Here is a 22,027-nt window from a genome sequence, read left to right as displayed (position 1 = left end):
TACCTCACCACCCTGGTCTATGCGGCTTGGTGAAGGTGCTGAGGTATAGAACAGCAGTGGCTTTCGATACACCGCCCATTCATTCGAGAGCCCGGGTTGATACATTTACAAGAGCATTTAGATGTCAATAGTGTTGACATGCATCTCATCGCACGGATGCCCTCATATGAGCCTCAAGACTCAGTCCGAGCTGGTATTTAAGATACCTTTGTTCAGGAGATAAATTTGATTGAAACATTTTGCTTTTTGAAAGAAGAATAAAACACACAGATCACCCGGAGAAAACCACACGCATACGAGGAGATAGCACAAATGCAGCACCAGCAGCGACTGAACAACCCTGTCCACTAAGACTGCCATCCTCTGGCTACATCTTATCTGGTGCAGGTGAGTGTCTGACAGTTACATCATCGCTCAAGCAACCCACACGGAAAGGGGAGGATTTCACCCAGCCACTGGATGAGTTGTACATTACAAAGGTAGTATCTAGAGATACAGAGCCTTCTTCTTCTCTATCTCTCTCTACACATACAGTATATATATAAACCAATGTATAGCTCTTTATCAACCATGGATGGGTGAAGGCCATGGAGACAGATTTCGCAGAAATACACACACAAATGCAAAGATCCCCCTATAGCCTTAACAGACTGTAGGGGCAAGTGCTGTTAGCGAGCACCTTTGAAGGCCGACACGGCACGCGAGGGGGTGAGTTGGCAAGCATCGCGACCGGCCGCCTTTGTCTCCCCAGTGGGGATGTTTAGACACCGCACCAGGTACTCATTTGAGGCTGAGTAGACCTAGGGTAGGCCCAGGACCGGTTCAGATAATCGCAACTGGTGTTGACCGTGAGCTTGGATTGGAACTCGGGTCGCCGGGTTTGTAGTTCAGCGCGCTAATTTGCTACACTGCCGCTCCCTACACTCAAAGACAACGAACATGAAGACAAATACAAAGATCCCCCGTATAGCCTTAAGAGACTGTTGGGGAAAGTGCTGTTAGCGCACGCACGCACGCACACACACACACAGAGAGACGCACAACAGAGACACACGCACGTGGGAAGGGAGTAACAAAAAAAAAGCCCCGAGCCGTAGACATTTGTATTGATGTCACGTTTGTGCTGCAACTGTGAGCTACTGCAGCCGCCGCCACTGCTGCTGATACTGCTGCTGCTGTGCATCGAGGATGGAGGAGCAGGAAGATGGAGGATAGAGGAGAATGGAGGAGGAGGAGGATGGAGGAGGATGATGATGATGATGGAGGAGGGTTACCTGCGCAGCACTCCGCCCAAGAGGGACGCGTTGAGGCACTCGGGAGGAGACAGACGACGCTGCACCTCGCCCACGGTGACCTTGTACTTGGACGTGGAGCTGAGCAGTGAGAGACGACCGGGCACCGAGCAGAAGATCTCGTTGGGGTTGGAGATGCTGGGGTTCATGAGGCCGTCCTTGCTGGACACCAGCCCCGCGGGCACCCCCCCGTAGGGTTTGCCCGACGCCACGGACGCTGCGTTCGCAACACCAATCAGCAGCAGCAATGTTGTTCGCTTTAGCCGTGCCCATAGTCAATCACGGTAGTTTAGTCATTTATTATGGTACACTTTGGGTGTTTCGACGCAGGAATGTATGTATAGATGTACTCTGTGTATCCTATGTCATGTAAATGAACGTGTTTCGTTTGTTCAATTTATTGTTGTTGCAACGATTGCGTTCTCTCGCTGGGCGAGGTATAAGATTCGATTTTCCAGTTATTCAGATGGCGCACGAGGGGGTGCCAGTGAAGGGGTAACTTGAGGCTTAGCGGGCTCTATGCGGGCTTCAGCGTCACACTCCACGTGGGACGAATCTCTTGGTGATGGATCGAGGAAGTATATGTGTGTACGTATACAACGTGTTTAGCGTGAGACGTAAAGCCATTTAGAACGATATAAACGTTATCCTGGAATGAGTAAGTCATTCAATTTGCTCTTCCTGTATGCCTGTCCGGAACACTGTTGTAGAATACAGAAGTCGTTCAGGCATCGTCGTTATTACGTTTTAGATGGTACCATATATATGTCGAGTTTGAATGTTGTGTTTCGCGATATGCGTTTAGCCGATATGTTATACTATGCCTACATAGTATAACATATCGGCTGAAAATGTATGCACGAGACACATACTAGCGTTGTTGTATGTAGTACAGAGTTCGAACCACATCGCCTATAGCAGTGGTGCCCTTTCTGAGGGTGCGAAACACGGGCCAGATTTTTTGAGAAGGTAAATCATCGAAACACAAATTGAGCACGGGCACGTAAGTACAACTACTTTGTTCATCGAACCTCTGTATGTATTAACATTACACTTTTTACGATCGAGAAATAAATGAGTGTAAGGCTGCAGTAAAGGTTCAGAACCACTGGTCAAGGTTCAGTCGAGGCCACATTAGCAATTAAACCAAGATTCGTGGCGTGACTAGCGTTGCAGCGTACAACTAAATACCCACTTTGGGTTAAAATAAAACAAACACTAATCTATTGCTATCGTTTAACACAGCGTCCTTACAATGCAGCAAGCGATATTGGTTGAGTTGTTGTCATAGCATGCAGCATTTTTTTACCGTTTCTTTCTTTCAAACATCTGTGTGTAATCAAATTGAGTAGCGCTTGCCGCACGCGTTATAAGCAGGCCGCACGCGTTATAAGCGGGCCGTTGTGATCGCGAGCCAGCCAATTCGCGTCGGCGCCGCAAAGACACGGCAATAGGCTACTTCCATTTGCAAGCTCGGCAGCATGTTACAGAGTTAACCTTTGTCGGTCGCGTAGCGTAGCGCACGCAACGAGCCCCGTTTGCAAACAATGCTCGCCGCAAATGTCGACGCGGACGCGCCTCGTGATTTCAACACGAATGATCGGTGAGGGGTGGGGGGAACAGTTCCGCAAGCATTCCAAACGGTGGAGGTGGTGGGGGGGGAGGTCGTAGGCCCTACGAGGCGCTACTGGAGTGGTGGGTGGTGGTGGTGGTGGTGGGGAGGAGCAATGAGAACGTTATGTGTTCGTCTGATGGTAATGCATTTATGGGACCGACCTAATGACCTTGAGGTTAGAGTGTCCGGGCTGTACTCGGTAGGTCGGGGTTTCGAGTCCCCGGTGCCGGCGCTCTGCACCCAGGCGCTTAAAACAATTGGGTACCAACTGTCCCTTTGCGATGCGCAGGGCACTGTAGGAGTGGAAGTTGTGTTAACAACCCTGCAGTGGCGAGAGTCACCCTGTGCGCACGTGTGCGGGATGCGTGCGCTGAACGCGTTGACAGTGCAGCAGCAGCTTCAATGCTGTTATATTTGCGCGCATGCGTGCGTGCGTGCGCGTGCGTACGTGCATGCATGCATCCTGGTGGCGCGTTGAGCATGGTGAATATATATATACTTAAAGCGATTAGCAAGCTGTGATACGAAAAAACCCGGCGAGCTGAGTTCGATCCCAGGCCATGGCTACGACATAGCACCCGTGGCGATTTCTTTACATTAATCGGTTCCGCGCCTCCGCTGGGTCGACGTTCAATTTGTAACTGGGTGCGATGTGTGGATTGTCAGCACTTGGGAGTCAAAGGCGGACGGGGGTGGTGCTTTCTTTCTCTCCCCCCCCCCCCCATCTTAATAGGTGCTCGCTAACATCACTTACCCCCAAATTCTATGTTGAGGCTATACGGGAGGTCTTTGTGTGTGCGTGTGTGTACACTGCTCTACAGACTGACATCTCGCCTTCGAACGCGAGTCTGCATGCGGTGACATTTGGGCTGTAACAGTGACGGTGGCGGGCTATGTAAGAATGTGTTACCGCTGCCGTTCATGATTCACCATACGGTGTTGTGCCATTGCAATAAAACCCTTTTCACTCGGGCTGTCCGTCGTCTCAATGGACTCGTTATCTCGTCTGAAGTAGACTGTCGTGAAATGTTGAAGAACTTAATTCAAGAAGGATTTGAATTAAAGCGATGGAATTTGTTTTTCTGCTCTTGTAATGCAACAGCGTGAAACGTCAGACGCATTTGAATTTCAATTGGGTGCAAAGTGTAAGAACGTGTACTGACCGCACTCTGACTGTAGACTGACACTACGTTTTAATTAAGCGGGAGCTATATTCGTGTAATGCGTGACAACGCGCCACGCTATATCAAACGTATTAACAGCTGCTATTAAGTATATGTAACAACCCGACTGTACGTATCACATGTTTATATATATACGTACATGTGACATGCTCCATATAACAATAACATATCCAACACCACTACCATTAAATTGTTTCAAAACAGGAATTCGTTTTTCTTTTGGCAGCTAACGTAAAACAAAATACCCATTATATATATTTATTGAGAACAATAACAACAACAGCAGCAGCAGCAACACCATATGTCAAACGCAATATTCGTGATTTATTTACAAATAAGCGCTCGGTGCGTGCCGTGGCATATTTAACACATATATTCTGATGGTGTTACATGTGTAAGTGACAGCGGTGTCAAATATAAAATGACCGCGTCTCTAACTCCGTGTGGCTCGAAACGCGTATATCCCCGTCTGCTCTGAATTCCCATGTGATGGATCGCTTCTTCTGTTGCTGCTGCTGCAGTAGTAGTAGTAGGCCCTACACCGCCATGGCTTGGTCATTCAGAGAGAAGCATCAGGGGCCCTTAGGCATGTACTGTATTATGATTATTATTATTTTTGAGCGAAAGCTATATACATATACATACGTATGTGCGCGTGTGTGTGTGGTCTTGGGCCGAAAGTGTCGTCTTACTGGCAAAACATTCCGTGCAAATATATATACAAACATACATGCGTGCATGCATAATACATACGTACATGCATACCCGCATGTGTGTATTCTTATACGATTGTCCGTATGTATATTTATGTACACAGAGTATAGACATGAAACCGAAGTCGCCCCCCTCCCCATAGCCTTGACGGACTGTTGGGGCATGGTGCTGGCCACCGACTCCCACGTGTGCCGTGCCGGCCTTAATAGGTGCTCACTAACAGCACCTGCCCCAACAGTATGTACACATCCATGGATACACACACATACATACGTACACACACACGCGTACGCATATATATATATACACACAAACGGTGTAAACACGTGCAAAATTGTCTAAATAATACTCATACCATAATAAATTACGCGGATTAATCGCACTAAAACACGGGACAGAATATATCTACGTTATTTATTGTAAGTTCATGCCGCCTCTTAGAATGCACACGCTTCAGGTTCGTCGTGAGTCGCCCCAAGCCGACTTGAGAATCGGGGACTGGGTGCGAGGGGGTAGCTGGCAGTGGGAGGGGGGGGTAGATGGAAGAAGAGGTAGCGGTGAGGGGGGTGGGTTAAATCTCGGGTATTTTGAGAATAAGGCCCCCCTTTGTTAAAAAAATATATAAATAAATAAAGCCATGGAAAGATGGGGGGAGGGGGGGTGGAGAGACACGCTGATGCATAGTCTGGGGAATAGACAATTTTCGTCGATGCTGTGTGCGGAGCGTGGCCAATGAGGACCCCGGCTGCCTCTCGCCTCGGGTGCAGAAGGCGGCTATGGCGAGGCTGGTGAGCGTTTGGCGTTAACCCTACCGGAAATTACACGCGCCGTCCACATTCAGAACCTGCAACCTGGGTCACTCCGTGGCGGGACACGCTTCCATTTATGAACGCGCTAATGCGTGCAGTCGCTCGCTCGCTCGGATATTCTCTCGGTGGGGGCACAACACGGTGGTCGGGTGGCTGGAGAGAGCAACCGCCGCCACTATCGAGGAATGTGCAGTGTTTATTCCTCTGTCTGTGTCTGTGTGTGGAGGGCGGGAAGCGGTAGTGCAACGGTTAGCGCTCTGCGCTACAAACCCGGAGACCCGAGTAAGATTTCTGCTAAACGGTCAAAAACTGTGACGATTATCTGAATTGCTCCTGGTCCTCCCCTAGACCGACTCAGCATAAACTGAGTACCTGGTGCGATGTGTAAACATCGCCACTGGGGAAACAAAGGCGGTCGGGCGTGGTGCTGACCACCCACTCCTTTGTGTGCCGTGCCGGCCTTCATAGGTGCTCGCTCACAGCACTTGCCCCAACGGTCTGTGAATCCTATACGGGAGGTCTTTGTCTTGTGTGCGTGCGTTTATGTCTGTGTGGAGTGAATCAGAGTGCATCTAGCCTGGCACAAGCGCTGCATTGGCGACGCCTTCACTTTGTGGCGAATGGTCGCAGCAGATGTTGTTGGTGCGGTGGTGTTGAGGTTTGCGAACCGCACTGCGAACATATACGATTCGATTATCCGAAACGGTCCTGGGCCTCCTCTAGGTCTACTCAAACTTAAATAGGTACCCGGTACGATGTGTAAAGGTAGTGGGGAGACAAAGGCGGCCGAGCGTGGTGATCGCGAGACCACCCCCCGACCCGAGACAGATTGGTGCTTTTTAGACCAGCGCTTGCCCCAACGTCCTGTGTAGGCTATACGGGCGGGGGTGGCCCCTTTGGCTTTGTGTATATGTTTGTAATAATAGATACAGAGAGAGCAGATTGTCCAGCAATTATGCAATGATTGTAATAATTGAGTTCCCGTTGTTTCAAATTCTCCACTTAGCACGCGGATAATGCCCCTGTCGAGTGAGTTCGTGCAGTGTGATTCACTGGCCGTGCAGATATAACGGCGCACAGTTCCGAGTGCGTCTGTGCGGACGTACGTACACGTGTTTTCGTGTTACTTTGCGTACATCCGTGTGTCTCTGGCTGCGTCTTTGAGTGTGCGCGTTTGTGATCAATTAGCCAGACACGAAGGCGCATATATGCAGAAAGTGTGTCTGTCTGTGTATACGTGTGTGTGTGTTTGTGCGTGTATGTGCTTTTCATAATTGTAATAACACTCTTTGTATATCTTTGCATGGGCCTAGATGCTCTGCGTATTACTTCCAGCTTAGCGCTCAGCCTGGCTGACCTAAATACACCCTAAGCCGTGGTGCCCAGCACAGAGTTGTATCGCCATGTAGCCTATTTCATATATTTATATTAACGGTCACATTTAATTTTAACCAATTAACCGCAAATGTGAACAACCACCGTATTTGATCACTCGCACGCGATTTAGCGCTTAACTCACATCATTCGGTCAGTTAATTGTGTTTACATCGCAGTGCTAAATTAACACGACGCTGCAATCGTTTATTTTTAGTCTTTCTTTTTCACATTTTATAAACTCAAGCGCGTTTTCGATTCTACGCATGGTGTGAATGGAACGTAATTTTCTTTCCGAGATAAGCCGGGTAATTCCGGTTACAAAAGCCCATCTTGTGCGCGTGTCTCTCCCTCTGGTATAACGCGACACGGCTCTATATACCGAGGAGTACGCGTGACTTATTTACATTGGCTCGTACGAAATAATTCACAAAGATAAATGCTGACACCGTAACGAAGACACTTTTTTTGCGAATAGTATAAAATGAAATAAGAAACAACAAAAAACCCCATCAGGGCCAATTTCTATTAAAACCCATTCTTTTTTTTGCGAAACATCAAGAGAAGCCCATTAATTGACACTTAGCTGCTCTCTCGCGGTTTCTTTTGCATTATAAATTAAGGAAAATAAGCATCGGCATCAAATCGTTATCTTAATATAGCCGGTGGACTGTGAACTGCGTATAATCAAATCACCATGTGTCATGTGCGACGCATACGTAATTCGACACGGGTTTACTCGACACACGGATGCGTGGCCTAAATAATAAGGATAATATACAATACTAACAATAAACGGACCAGGAACACAACAGGAGGGGGAGAGAGTTGCGGGCTAGGGGGGGGGGGGCATTCTCCATCCATCCATCCCGTGTGTTCACGCGTTCTCAACTACCACATTTCACTCCGCTCCTCGTCCACCGCTGCTGTTAACTGTGACTCACACAAGAGCAGTCGCGTGGTCGGGGTAGCGGTGTGTGTGGCGTGTGTGTAGCTGGGTGGGATATCCCGTCGCGGTATAACCAGGTCGTCGCAGATGATCGATGGCAGTCGGTATTAATAGCCCAGCAGGGTCTAATACAGGAAATTAGAGACAAATGAGCTCCAGAGAGCTCTAATGAACAGGGCAGAGTTATTATTGCATCACACAGAGGGAGCGAGCGAGGCGCTAGGCTGCCCGACCTGGACGTCGCAAGGCGCTAATCACACACAGTCCCGGGGTGGTCGACGCGAACGCGCACGGGGCCCTTTTCCGTTGCGCTTTATTCGCAAGATTTGTGTGTTTACAGAAAGAAATCACTACGGTTGTGGGCCGCCAGAGGTGGGGAGGATAGAGATGGGGGTAGGCGGTAGTTGGTTGCTCGGCTGGGCTGGGATTACGGGGGAGTGTTGGGGGAGGAGGTGTGGGAGTCGGTTGTGTGTGTGGGTGGGGATATCGCCGGTTCTTTGCCTACGGGCACCGCTAGCCACTGCTGCCTTCCATAAAGCCCAGCGGATTTTCCCGTATCTAGAAAGTCCCCCACCCCCTCCCATCATCAGCATCCTCCTCAGTCTCCTCCTCTCTACGAACAGCCCCCCCCCGGCCCCTACAGACAAAAGCTCCACCCCCCCTCTCCTCCTCGCCCTGCCAGTCTCCCTGCACCTGATTACCGCCAATAATTACATCAAGCCCAAATGACTATTAATCAGCGCCGAGCTGCAAATTAGCAATCGAACAACGAAGTGCAATCATTTTTTTTTGGCATGCGCAGCTCATTAAATGTTTACAAGCAAACGCGAAGTGAGCGGCGATTAACGTCTTGGCTGTGAGCTGCAATCTATCCGTCTGCGGAATGTCACAAAAAAGAACGCATTCGAGTCGGCAAATGCGCCATTTATCAATTACCATAATCGCCGCGCGAGTGAACGCTCGAATGGGAAGTCTCACCTTTTTTAATGACTGACGGCTCCATAATGTTTATGTTATTCGGATCGTCAACCTGCAACGACAACAACAACAATAACAGCAACACGTACACGAACCGCTGCCATCGTCCCCGCACGCTTTAATAGCGACGCGCGCGACGATCCGAGATGACACTTTAATCGAGAACTCGAAAAAAAAAAGTCGCGTGTGTGTGGACTGGCGCGCGCCGAGCATATCATCGGTATACGGATTTGCAATTAACGCCGCAAATGTAAACAAGGCTATTCACATGCTGCCACACACAGTACCCCCCCCCCCGAGCTAATTCGAACAATGCCACCTCTGGCTTTAAAGTTTTACCCCCCTCTATACACACGGCAAACACAAGCGACACAGAGACTATATATATACCTGAGCACTGTTCATGAATGATTCATTGTTCGAGCCACCGTTCAGTGTTCAGAAAGCGGTACGGATTGCAGGTGTACGGTCGGACGGGATGACATCAGGTTGGTGTGTGTGTGTACGTGTGTGTGTGTGCACAGACGGTGATGTAGCGGTTAGCGCGCTGCGCTACGAACCCGGCGACCCAAGTTCGATTCCCGCTCACGGTCGGCACCAGTGACGATTATTATCTGAATCGGTCGCAGGCCTCCCCTAGTTCGACTCTGGTGCGGTGTGTAAACATCGCCACTGAGGAGACAAAGGCGGCCGGGCGTTGTGCTGACCCACCCACTCCCTCGTGTGCCGTGCCGGCCTTCATCAGGTGCTCGCTAACAGCACTTGCCCCAACAGTCTGTTAAGGCTATACGAGGGGGGGGGGTGAATTTTTGTCTTTGTCTTGCACAAACGTAAACGCTGCAACGCTCAAGTGCCCCTAAGATACACTCCCAGATGACCAAAGTGAGCGCACGCGTGCAACGCGAAACGCAGCAGAGCGGGTTGGACAAAGCACGCGCTATTAATTATAATGAGGGTGAGGCAGCACCAACAATAGCGATGCTTTCGCCAGAGATAAGTCCGACAATAGCCACAACGCGATATTGTCATCTTTCAGCCAACCCGCGTTGACCACCGTGGTGAAGTATGGTCAAACGAAAGAACATGATCGACATTTGGCGTGTGACGGCCTTGAATCCATGGGTGGGATTGAGAATATTTGGACTTTCATATTTGTTATCATGATCATAAGAAATAGTGTGCTGATACAACTGAACATATATATGTATATGGTGTATGGCTGTTTTTGTTTGCGGGAGAGAACTTGCGTTCCAACTCAACTTCTTTCTCATTCTCATTTAGGCGTCGAGGGCGGGTATCCCGGGACCGCCGGTCTCGGTTGATTTTTAAGGAAGGACCACAAAAGAACCAATGTGGCTGGCCCTCGTTTGTAAAGTTCAATTGTTGTGTGCACGTGCTGCGACGTCACAGAGCGGCAATTCGACGCGTGTATGTAGCGGCGCACGGAGAGAGGTTTATTATTTTTTTGCAAACAAAGTTTGATGAGGTATATAAATATGTCTTTTTTTTATTAGTAATCTATCGTTTTTGGAGCGTTACGTTCAACATTTCTGGGTTTGTTCCTCGATGGCAAATACTGTGCACGCTTTGGGACATTATTTAACGTCTGACGTGGGAGCACGTGCTGAGAAGTAACAACAACAACAATCATCATCATCATCATACAAAAACCACCCACGGTGTCGTGGCTGTCTCAATTCACGTAAAAAAAATTGGGAGTGATTAACGGCGCTGTTTAAAAAAGAAATCTCGCAGGCATTACCACACGCGCGGCGTACATCAACGACCCACACAATTACGAGACGATTACCACACGTGCGGCTAAATTAATCTGCTTGGCGAGATATCCGATGTGTATATATGCATTATTTAAGAAAAAGGAAATACAAATGTCTGCCCTGATTGCGCTTGCTTGTAGTTAAAGACGATGCATCCCTTGTAGGCGTCTTTCAAAGGCACGCGCTTATCAATTATAAAATATTGCGCTGTATGATTAATGAGGATTTAACAGTGGATTTAAGAAATTATAATCAATAATTGATCTTGTCGTTTCGGCAATTTTATCCCCCAAAATTGTACATATGGGCAGACAGACACCGGATGTGGCTCTTGGTTATGATATCGACTGTGCGCGTTGTTGTTTGTAAGGATTTTTATTTTACAAGCGGCGTTAATGTTCAGGAATATTGAGAAATGGGTGACGAGTTGCCAATTATGCTGGTGCAATTAGATTATCGTAAACGATGATGATGATGATAATGATGATAATGTATTCGTGATGGGGCCTCCTTAAAATTACTTACATCGCATGGCAGTTAATGTCTTGCTAAACATTTGAACTTGGCGAAAAAAATCCCACACCGCTCACAATCATTGGCGATGCGTAACTTCGAAGCGGTGCTGTTGCGCAATGATTAACGCGTTAATAAAAACAAATCTAATTTGACAGTCCTATTAAAACTAAAATTGTGTGACAACTGCGCTTCGCAACTCCGTTGAACGTCAACGAATTGATGCAACGACGCGATCAGCTGTTTGCGGTTTGACACGTGGAGTTTTATTCTGCTGCTTTATCTGCGGTTCGTTACATCGCATTCTCGTCATATGAAGTAATAGGAATTCCAGTGCATTGTATAAGCATGTCACGTTATAATTTCAGAAGGTAATTGGAAAACAAAAACCCCTAAACGTAAATGATATATATTTGTTTACAAACGAAGCCGTCATAAATTACAACAGTTTAAAAAAAGAGGATATCAGTGACACTGTGGATGCAATCTCGCTAGCCACACGACATACGTTATAAATATATGTACATAAAAAAACACCCCACGTTGTTTCTCTCGTTATACATTTCAATATTCTGCCAATTAAACTCTGCAAGGCTTTGCACAAAAATCGCATGAGCAACTGACAATACGATGGACAAATGTCGCGTTATACAAAGTGTTCCATGATGCATCTCGCAGGACGGATGTCAAACTCAGCGAGTGAACACCACACAAAGACACACTCAGAGACACAGACAAAGACCCCCCCCGTATAGCCTTAACAGACTGTTGGGGCAAGTGCTGTTAGCGAGCACCTATCAAAGACGGCACGGCACACGAGGGGGTGCGTGGCCAGCACCACACCGGGCTGCGTTTGTTTCCCGAGTGGCAATGTTTACACACCGTACTAGGTACTCATTTGAGGCTGAATCGACCTAGGGGAGGCCCAGGACCGGTTCAGATACTCATCACTGATATTGGTCGTGAGTGGGAATCGAACCCAGGTGGTCAAGTTCGTAGCGCAGCGTTGCTCACCGGTACACTACCGCTCCCCACAAAGAGACACACACCCAACGACACACTGACACCACACACCCAGAGACACACTGACACACCCAGAGACACACTGACACACACAGAGACACACTGACACCACATACCCAGAGACACACTGACACACACAGAGACACACTGACACCACACACCCAGAGACACACTGACACACACAGAGACACACTAACACCACACACCCAGAGACACACTGACACCACACACACAAAGACACACTGACACACACAGAGACACACTGACATACACAGAGACACACTGACACCACACACACAGAGACACACTGACACACACAGAGACACACTCACACCACACACACAGAGACACACTGACACACACAGAGACACACTGACACACACAGAGACACACTGACACCACACACCCAGAGAAACACTGACACACACAGAGACACACTGACACACCCAGAGACACACTGACACACCCAGAGACACACTGACACACACAGAGACACACTGACACACACAGAGACACACTGACACCACACACCCAGAGACACACTGACACCACACAGAGGCACACTGACACACACAGAGACACACTGACACCACACACCCAGAGACACACTGACACCACACACCCAGAGACACACTGACACATACTGACACACACAAAGACAAACTGACACCCCGAAACACACTGACACACACAGAGACACACTGACACACACAGAGACACACTGACACACACAGAGACACACTGACACCACACACCTAGAGACACACTGACACACACAGAGTCACAGGTGTACAGAGCCGTACACGCACACCACACACAAAGAGACGAACACATACAGAGAAAAAACAATGACACAGACACCCACAGACAAAACAAAATCCACAAAGACGCGGACACATACGCAAAGACAGACACGTTGACACAAACACGAAGACATATACACAGACAAACATATAGACAGATACAAAACAATGACAAAGATTCCCGGTATAGCCTTCATAGACTTTTGGAGCAAGTGCTATTAGCGAGCACCTTTGAAGACCGGCAAGATATACAAAGGGGTGGGTGGCCAGAACCACGCCCGACCGCCTTTGTCTCCCCAGTGGTGATGTTTGCACACAGAACCAGGTACTCGTTTGAGGCTGAGTCGACCGAGGGGATGCCCAGGACCGGTTCAGATAATCATCACTGATGTTGGCCGTCAGTGGGAATTTAACTTGGGTCGCCGGGTTTGTAGTGCAGCGCGCTAACCACTACACTACCTGCTCCCTACAAGATAGATATACACACAGAGACACAGGCACAGAGTAGCATATTCACGTACATACAGAGAAGCAAACACGAATAGATACAACACGCATATAACGACACACACACACACACACAGACACACACACAAATACACACAGACACATACACACAAATACACACATACACACACACACACACAAATACACACATACACACACACACAAATACACACATACACACACAAATACACACATACACACACACAAATACACACATACACACACAAATACACACAGACACACACACAAATACACACAGACAGACACACACACAAATACACACAGACAGACACACACACAAATACACACAGACAGACACACACACAAATACACACAGACAGACACACTCACAAATACACACAGACAGACACACACACAAATACACACAGACAGACACACACACAAATACACACAGACAGACACACACACAAATACACACAGACAGACACACACACAAATACACACATACACACAGACACACACACAAATACACAGAGACACACACACAAATACACACAGACACACACACACAAATACACACATACACACATACACACATACACACACACAAATACACACAGACAGACACACACACAAACACAGACATACACACAGACACACACACAAATACATACAGACACACACACAAAAACGAGTGCCCTTACCGAGCATCGACACACACTCAGGCATCCAAACAGCCACACGCGCACACAAAGACAATGATGTCCCCCTCCGTATCCTGAACACACTGTAGGGGGAAGTGCTGTTTGCGAGCACATATGAAAGCCGGAACGGCACACGAGGGGGTTGGCTGGCCAGCACCACGCCCGGCCGCCTTTGTCTCCCCGAGTGGCGACATTTACACACCCGACGAGGTACGAGGCGCGCGGACACCTCCACCCACCACCACGGCGCTGACGACGGAGCGCGCGCTCCGAGCGTGGTCGCCGGTGCGTACCTGAACCTCGTCGATGCCGTGGTGCCCTAATCCGGCGAGCTGCAAGCCGTCGAGGCCGGACTCCATCGACTGCCCTCCGTGCAGCGCTTCGGGCCGCCGCACCGACGGGAAGTCGCCGCGCCGATGCGGCTCCAGGCCGGCGCTGAGCTGCGGCAGCCCGCGGTGCTGAGCCAAGAGCCCCGAGTCTCCACGCATGTCGCCTCCATGCCGCTGCTGCCAGGGGCTCTGTTGCTGCTGGTGGAGGACGTTCAGGTAGGGGTCGGCCACGTGCGAGTAAGGGTCCTGCGACTGGTGGTAGGGCAGCGGCTGGTAGGGAGGCGGGAAGTAGGGAGGCTGGAACTCCGGGTTGGGAGTGTGAGACAGCGGAGGCGCCTGGTACGGCGACTGGCTGATGGCTCCGAGCTGCGTGAGTCGGCTGGCTCCGTGGCCGCTCGGCACCTCGTGCCGGTCCTGGAAGGGAGAGGTGTCGGGGAGAAGGGCAGAGGGAGTGGAGAGGGAGGGAGCGAGGACGAACGCGAGGTCACTGCGACGGCCGGGGTGGTTGTCGTTGTTGGGGTTAGAGACGGAAGCAGAATCGGATGGAGAGCCGGAGAGAGACGGAGAGAGCCGGAGAGACGGAGATGCGCTGCACGCGAGAGACCGTCGATTCCGATGGTGCGCGCGAACGACAGCGAACCCCTCCCGCCTCCCACCAAAAATATCAAGAAAGTTGCATCCGCTGCGGCGATGATGATGGAGAGCGCAGAACGACTTCCTCGCGTAGCACTTCTGATTTTCTTTACATCCCCCCCCCCCCACTATCCCCATTCACTCCCGCAAACCCCCCCGGCCCTTGTCCGAGAGAAGTAAGACGAGTGCTATACGAGCTCACAACTCACCATGGCTTTGTAACTGTGGACTAACATGTCTCGAGTTGTTAAGTCAATGTCCGCGAAAATTCAACCCAGCAGAGGCTTCGTGCGGAGAGAAGAAGCGTTGAGCGAGCTTGGGGGGGGGACAACCAGAAGGCGAATGTGGCTCTCTTTTTTTTAGTTTGGAGACTTTTGGCCGAAGGGCTACTGTGGTGGCTTCTCTCTCTCTCCCTCTCCTCTCCTCGTCTCGTCGGCGAGTCTCAAGACTCAGAAAGCAAGCAGCTTCTCTCCACCCACCGCCCTCCTACCGACCCACCCACTCCGTTCTCTTTGCTCTCTCCTTCGGGGCGCCTCGACTAAAACCGGCCGACCATCAACTCGGAGCGAGCGGTCATGACTCGCTGTTCGTGTGCGGCTCGAGCGAGCGGAGCTAGAGGAGGCTTTGAGCGCGTTTGGTTGACGATGCTGCTGATGCTGCTGCTGATGATGATGCTGCTGCTGTTTGCTTGCGTGCCCGCGCGCGGACGCCCCGTCGGGAGTGACGCGTCGTGTGCACGACGCTCGCGCTGTCTAATCACAGAGCGAGGCCCTCCGCCGCGTCATGAATAATGAACGAGGCGAGACCGAATTGCCCACCGATTTACAAGAAACCGAGCGATATAAACACTGAAACTGCAATCCCTCCGATGGCGCTTAATTAACTTTCAGCGTCGCCGGGACAAGTACTTTGCGCGTGTGCCGTGAGTCGTGGGCGTACACGTGTGCGCGCGTCTCTGCGTGTGGGAAGCGGCAGGGTAACGGGTTAGCGGTGAGCGTGCTGCGAGACGAGGCCGGCCACCCGAGTTCGAGTGCCGCTCACGGCCAACACCGGTGACGATTATCTGAACCGGTCGTGGGCCTCCCTTGGGTCGACTCAGCCTCGAATGAGTAGCTAGTGTGCGGTGCGTGAACGTCGCCACTCGGGAGACAAAGGCGGCCGGGCGCGATGCTGGTCACCCACCCCCTCGCGCGCCTTTTCGGCCTTCACCGACGCTCGCTAACATCACATGCCCCAACAGTCTGTCACAGGCTGTTTGGGGGATCTTTGTCTGCTGTGTGTGTGTCTGTGCGTCCGTGCTTGTGTGCATTCGTATCCGCGGCTCGTCATTTTTTGTCGTTTTGAGTTTTTGTTGTTCTGTTATCTCGTTGTGTCAGCGCTGCTGTTGCGATGCGCGCGCGTTTTCTTAAGTCGCGTCCCTTTCTAGTCGAGTTGTGTCAGGGCAGCTCTCCCTCTCCTCCCTCTGTAGCCGAGGATTAGAACATTGCATTCAGTACATCGTGCAGTGTTTTAACTTGGCCAATATTAACGACATGGGGATACTTTATCTGTTAACATTCAGAAGCGTTCAGTAGTTGAGTATCTCTCTCTCTCTCTCTGCACGGGGAGCGAGCGCGTCTGATGATGACAATGCACGGTTGGCTATGTACGGTGCTAAAGACGTTCAACATACATAGGAATTAACTTATTGTTTCCCGCTAAAAAATACACTTTTACTAATAATGGCCGACACGGCCTTTCTGAGACATTACTCAATCATATAGACATCAACATCATTATCATCATAGGTCCATTTTCATTTCTCGCGACCAATATTATTGTTTTGAAATAGATATTACGGTTATATATACGCATTATTTTAATACCACGAATTAATTGGCTGCATCTAACCCGTCTGAATATACTTTACGCATTCAAATCATGTTTAGAAATACGTATATTATATATAAAAAAGCAAGTTCGGAACTTATAATTTAAATTAATCGCTCGATAAAAAAGGATATTTAAACAAAAATGTACATGAGCTCGAGTGGCACGGAACGACTGCGATTGTCACTTGAACCTCCTGTCCATGATGCATGCAGTCACAAAGACAAATATCACCGCATAGCATTTAACAGACTGTTGGGGCAAGTGCTGATAGCGATCACCTACGAAGGCCGGAACGGCACACGTGGGGGGGGGGGGGAAACACCACGCCTGAAAGCCTTTGTCTCCCCATTGCTGATTTTTACACACCGCACCAGGTACTAATTTGACGATGAGTCAACTTAGGGGAGGCCCATGACCGGTTTAACATATTCACCACTGATATTCGTTGTGAGTGGGAATCGTGCTCGGGTCGTCGGGTTCTTGTGCTAACCACTAAACTACCATATTTTTTGGTTATTTCAGTAAAGTCACGTAGTGCTAACCACTAAACTACCACTAAAGACTTAACACACACACGTGTAAATACACACGTGTGCATACACATGTCTATGTGGTATGTGAGCATATGCACATTCGCGCACACGTGTCGACATACACACGGCATTTCCAGCTTCCAACAATACACGGAGCTTCCCCAACACATTCATTTTAATTCTGTTGATAATACAAAGCATCTAAATTTCCAAAGCGGCTTGCGAAATGCATCGATATATTTAATATATTACTTCATGCATTACGTTGCATTCTAAGTAATACGTGGTGTTATTGAATCGTGCGTATTGCGTGATAAATGAGTATGCAGTGATTACAATAACGACGAAACTATTATGAGCACGTGACATGCATATAGTCAAATATAATTTAACCCCGTTAAAACGTCTTCTGACATTGCAGCTTCGTTTGTTACACGCGAACACACGCGCAGTGTTTTCTGTGCGTGCATTTTAAACATTGACTTCACACGAAACAGCACTGTTTTTACCATGCAATGTCAGCTAGATTAATCAAACGTACCACATTCTGTATGTTGTTTTTTACGTTCCTAAAGAGGTTTAACCAAACACGAACGGATCACGCTTTACTAATTTTTTTTACATCACGTTATAGTCGCATCATCATATCAGCACCCATTATAAAGATTACTCTGTCGTGTATCTCCACGTATAAATGAAATATACGTTGTGCCCACCAGCGCTTTTTTAGACTTTCCAGAAAAACATTATATTCACCCTCATTCATTTTTTAAGCAAAGGAAACTTGAGAGCGGTTTCGATCCTCTGGGTCTCATCAGCAGCGTCAAGTTTGTTAAACCAAACTCTGACACATTACCGGATGCTGCTGGAATGTCGTAATGCATTCCATACAGGACGACGCGACTCAAAAAAGGCGCAAGTCGCGAATCTGTGTAAATCTACAGACTTCACACGCGCAAGTTTTGTATACGGGGTGCAAGACGGCGCGCTCCGAACGCGACGGGTACGAGGATCGTACGGAGCTCCACACGGCGCGAAATGACTCCGCGGCTACGCTCAACACAAAAGGCAAGAAGTTTCCGCGGGCCGAAACCCAGGGAGTGGCATGGATCATTAGGCGCGGGACAGACAAGCAGCCGCAAAAAAAACAGACGCGGATTAAGCAAGCGCTTTATTGTAGCCCTCCGTCCCACAGGGGATATAGAGAGGAGTAAGTAAGTTGAGAAAGTCAAACGGGAAATCATACCTCGTACACCTCGTCGTACTTCATTCTATCGGTAAGTTTCCACAGCATGGTGGCTTGAAGTCTTGTCCCCCCACGTTGTAGAAGCGACGTGATTGCCTACAGCTACGTCTCGAGTTAGACCTCGTCCTCTAGCTACGTTCAGCGTGCGTAGGGATATCGAGACGACGGCGGCGGAGTGAGTTGGTTTGCGAGTGAAGCAGCAGCAGCAAACAACCGTCGCGTTGCTGTTGCGGACGCGGCCCCGTGAGTAGTCGGCGAAGTAACCAGCAACCAGCGCCGCACGTTCACGGCGACGTGCCCAGATCTCCCTCTCACGGCCACTAAGCCACTTCTCTCCGAGCTGGGATCGTGACAAGCCTCCTCCACGCACACCACCCCACCCCCTCTACGTACCACCCAGTCCCACCGCTTCCCCCCCACCACCACCAACCCCCCCTCCCCACCCCCCCCAATCTCTCGTCCTGCGAGCCCCGCGGCTCAAGGCAGTTTTCCGGGTGAAGGCAAAGAGCGTGTTTGTGTGCTCTCCGCCACCGTGTGCGCACGCGCTCCCAGAGCCGCGTGTGCAACGCGATATACACATTGCAGTCCGCGCATCACCACCATCACCACCATCATCACCATCACCACCATCATCTACTCTGTGATATACACTTCGCAGTCCGTCATCATCACCATCATCATCACCATCATCTACTCTGTGATATACACATCGCAGTCCGTCATCATCACCATCATCATCAATACCATCATATACTCTGTGATATACAGATTGCAGGTCGTCATCATCACCATCATCATTACCACTATCATCTACTCTGTCATATACACATCGCAGTTCGTTATCATCACCATCATCATCATCACCATCATCTACTCTGGCATATACACATTGCAGTTCGTCATCATCACCATCATCATTACCATCATCACCATCACCACCAACACCATCACCTACTCTGTGATATACACATCGCAGTCCGCGCATCATCACCATCATCTACTCTGTGATATACACATCGCAGTCTGCGCATCACCATCACGATCATCATATGTTATAGTCGTTGTTTTAGAAGCCATAACGTATGAATAATCGTTACCATCAAGTATGTCATGATCACCATTATTCTTCTTTTAAATCCATCATCATCGTTATGTTGATCATCATGTATGTCTTACATTATCATAATCGCCATCATTCCATTATGCATTTTATCTGTCATATATCATCATGATCATTCATAAGTCGTTTGTAAATAATCATCAAAATGATCATCAGTCTTCTAAATATAATTTCTCAGCATCATCGTCGTCGTCGTGAGCTGCCATTGCTCACACAGGCCACGTGTGCCTACAGCACTGCGCACAGACACAGCCGCGCGACAGCTCTCGACAGCCAACGCCGCGCGCCCGCCGCCACGACGAGAGCGCGCGCGAGGCTCGCCGCTGCGGGGTCACAGCGAGCGCGCTGCGCGCGAGCATCGTCGGCGGTCGGCGAAAGCGCGCAACGCCAAAACCCCCGGCACACGCGGGGGGCGGGGGGGGGGGGATGGTGGAGGTAGACGTCGCGAGCCGCCGTGTTTAACGCAGTTGTTGCCCCACTGCTTTTGCGCCACGCGAAAGTCTGGGATCGAAGTGCGGCGGTGATGATGATGGTGATGAGAGCTCTAACTGCACCGCCGCTATTAAGTGAAACCGCTCCGGGCACTCCTGTAATTCTGTGGCACGAGCAAACATCTTTCACTCCCCTCTCAGAACCGCAAATCCTCAGACCTTCTATGCTTCACCCTCCCCCCCCCATTCATGCCTTTGCCTGCCACCTCGGCCCCCCCTTAGCAAGCGAGGGAAGCAGACTTCCTTTGTGCGATGCGCGTGGCCGTCGTCGTTTAACGCGCGCGCGTTCGCGCCGTCTCGTCATCGGCACGGCACCCGCGTCGCGGCGGCGCGGCGCACGAAGAGGGCTCGGAACGGAATGAATCGGTCCACGATGTACGACGCGGATGGCTAAGCTAGTCGACAGTGCGTCGTGTCCTCAGTCTCTATTTGTCTCTACCTCGCCGATACTAACAATAATATCACCGTTAGTCGCAAACGCGCTGTCTGCAGTGAGCCGTAGGCGCGTGTTCTCCAATGTGTTTTTCGTTGTTGTGCCGCGTCTCGTGTGTTTGTCTCTACCGGGCCTTTCGCTCCACGTGCTGAAAGCTTCTGCAAAGGCACCCTGAGTAGCTGATTTAAGTCGCACAAATCGTGGCCCCTGTGGCCACGTTCATAGCGCGCCACTGTCGAGCATTCGCATTAACCAAAATTCAGTGTCTGAAGAAGATCCACAAACGAGCACGTGGAAACGAAACGTCGGGCAACACGCGGTACACTCCCCCCCTCCCCCCTATCACAGATCTGTACAGCAGCACATCCTGTGAAGACCTACGACGCAGTAACATCACGAAAGCTTCGTGCACACAACGGGAGTATCGAGATGCGCGTGCATTGTACGCGGCGGGCTTTGTAACCGATATCGCTGTGCGGAGTAATCCGCCTTTGCGCAACTCGCATTGTGTAACTAGCTTACGTAAAGTTCACAAGGACCTCGCCGACGGGCAAGCGGAAGGCAGATTATGAGGTGTCAAAACATCGCTCCGCTGTGCGCAATAGGTAAGCACACCGCATTAAAATCAATTATTAATTTTGGCAATTACGTCGCAGCGTATACAGCGGGCGCGGGGTTTTGACTTGGGCCGGGAAAAAACCCACTCCTATCGACATATTCTCTCTGTGAATGTGCGTTTTGACTTTGACATTGTCGATACATTCGGGGAATTGAACGAGCGGGAGAGTTAAATATGTCACAGGGAATGCGTCGTCGCTGCACGTTGTTAATTAAGTGCAGTTGGCTGTGCGTGAGTGAGCGAATGTGTGTGGGGAGCGGTAGTGTAGCGTTTAGCGCGCTGCGCTACGAACCCGGTGAACCCGAGTTCGATTCCCGCTCACAGCCTAAAAAGCAGTACCTGGTGCAATGTGTAAACATCGCCACTGGGGAGACAAAGGCGGCCGGGCGTGGTGCTGGTCACGCACCCCCTTCATGTTCCGGCCTTCATAGGTGCTCGCTAACAGCACTTGCCCGAACAGTCTGTTCAGGCTATACGGGGGATTTTTGTCTTCTGCGTTGGGGTTCCTTGTTTCGTAAACTCGGCGATCCCGGCAGTTGCGCTGCGA

The 22,027-nt window shown here is 49.9% G+C and overlaps 1 protein-coding gene across 3 annotated transcripts in view; it reads right to left on the bottom strand.

The window, feature by feature from the left end:
* The window catches only part of LOC144722275 (transcription factor AP-2-beta-like), a 38,775-nt gene extending 19,623 nt beyond the window's left edge, over positions 1–19,152 (bottom strand). Inside the window, exons 1-5 of one of the 3 annotated variants that reach the window (XM_078600374.1) lie at positions 18,818–19,152; positions 14,498–14,947; positions 8,916–8,967; positions 3,069–3,200; positions 1,275–1,509 (exon numbers count right to left, since the gene is read on the bottom strand). In XM_078600374.1, coding sequence (XP_078456500.1) covers positions 1,275–1,509; positions 3,069–3,200; positions 8,916–8,967; positions 14,498–14,947; positions 18,818–18,865 — 917 coding nt within the window. In that variant the 5' untranslated portion in view covers positions 18,866–19,152. Of the gene's footprint in view, positions 1–1,274; positions 1,510–3,068; positions 3,201–8,915; positions 8,968–14,497; positions 14,948–15,375; positions 15,485–18,817 lie in introns of those variants that run through there. The other 2 variants (XM_078600372.1, XM_078600373.1) reach the window with 2 other exon arrangements.
* Positions 19,153–22,027: the final 2,875 nt, after the last annotated feature.

The sequence above is a fragment of the Lampetra planeri genome, chromosome 14, assembly GCF_965212315.1.
Source record: "Lampetra planeri chromosome 14, kcLamPlan1.2.h2, whole genome shotgun sequence".
NCBI classification, from domain to species: Eukaryota; Metazoa; Chordata; class Hyperoartia; order Petromyzontiformes; family Petromyzontidae; genus Lampetra; species Lampetra planeri.
Note: the sequence above shows the minus strand (reverse complement) of the source record. Positions and strands in the feature narration are given on the sequence as shown.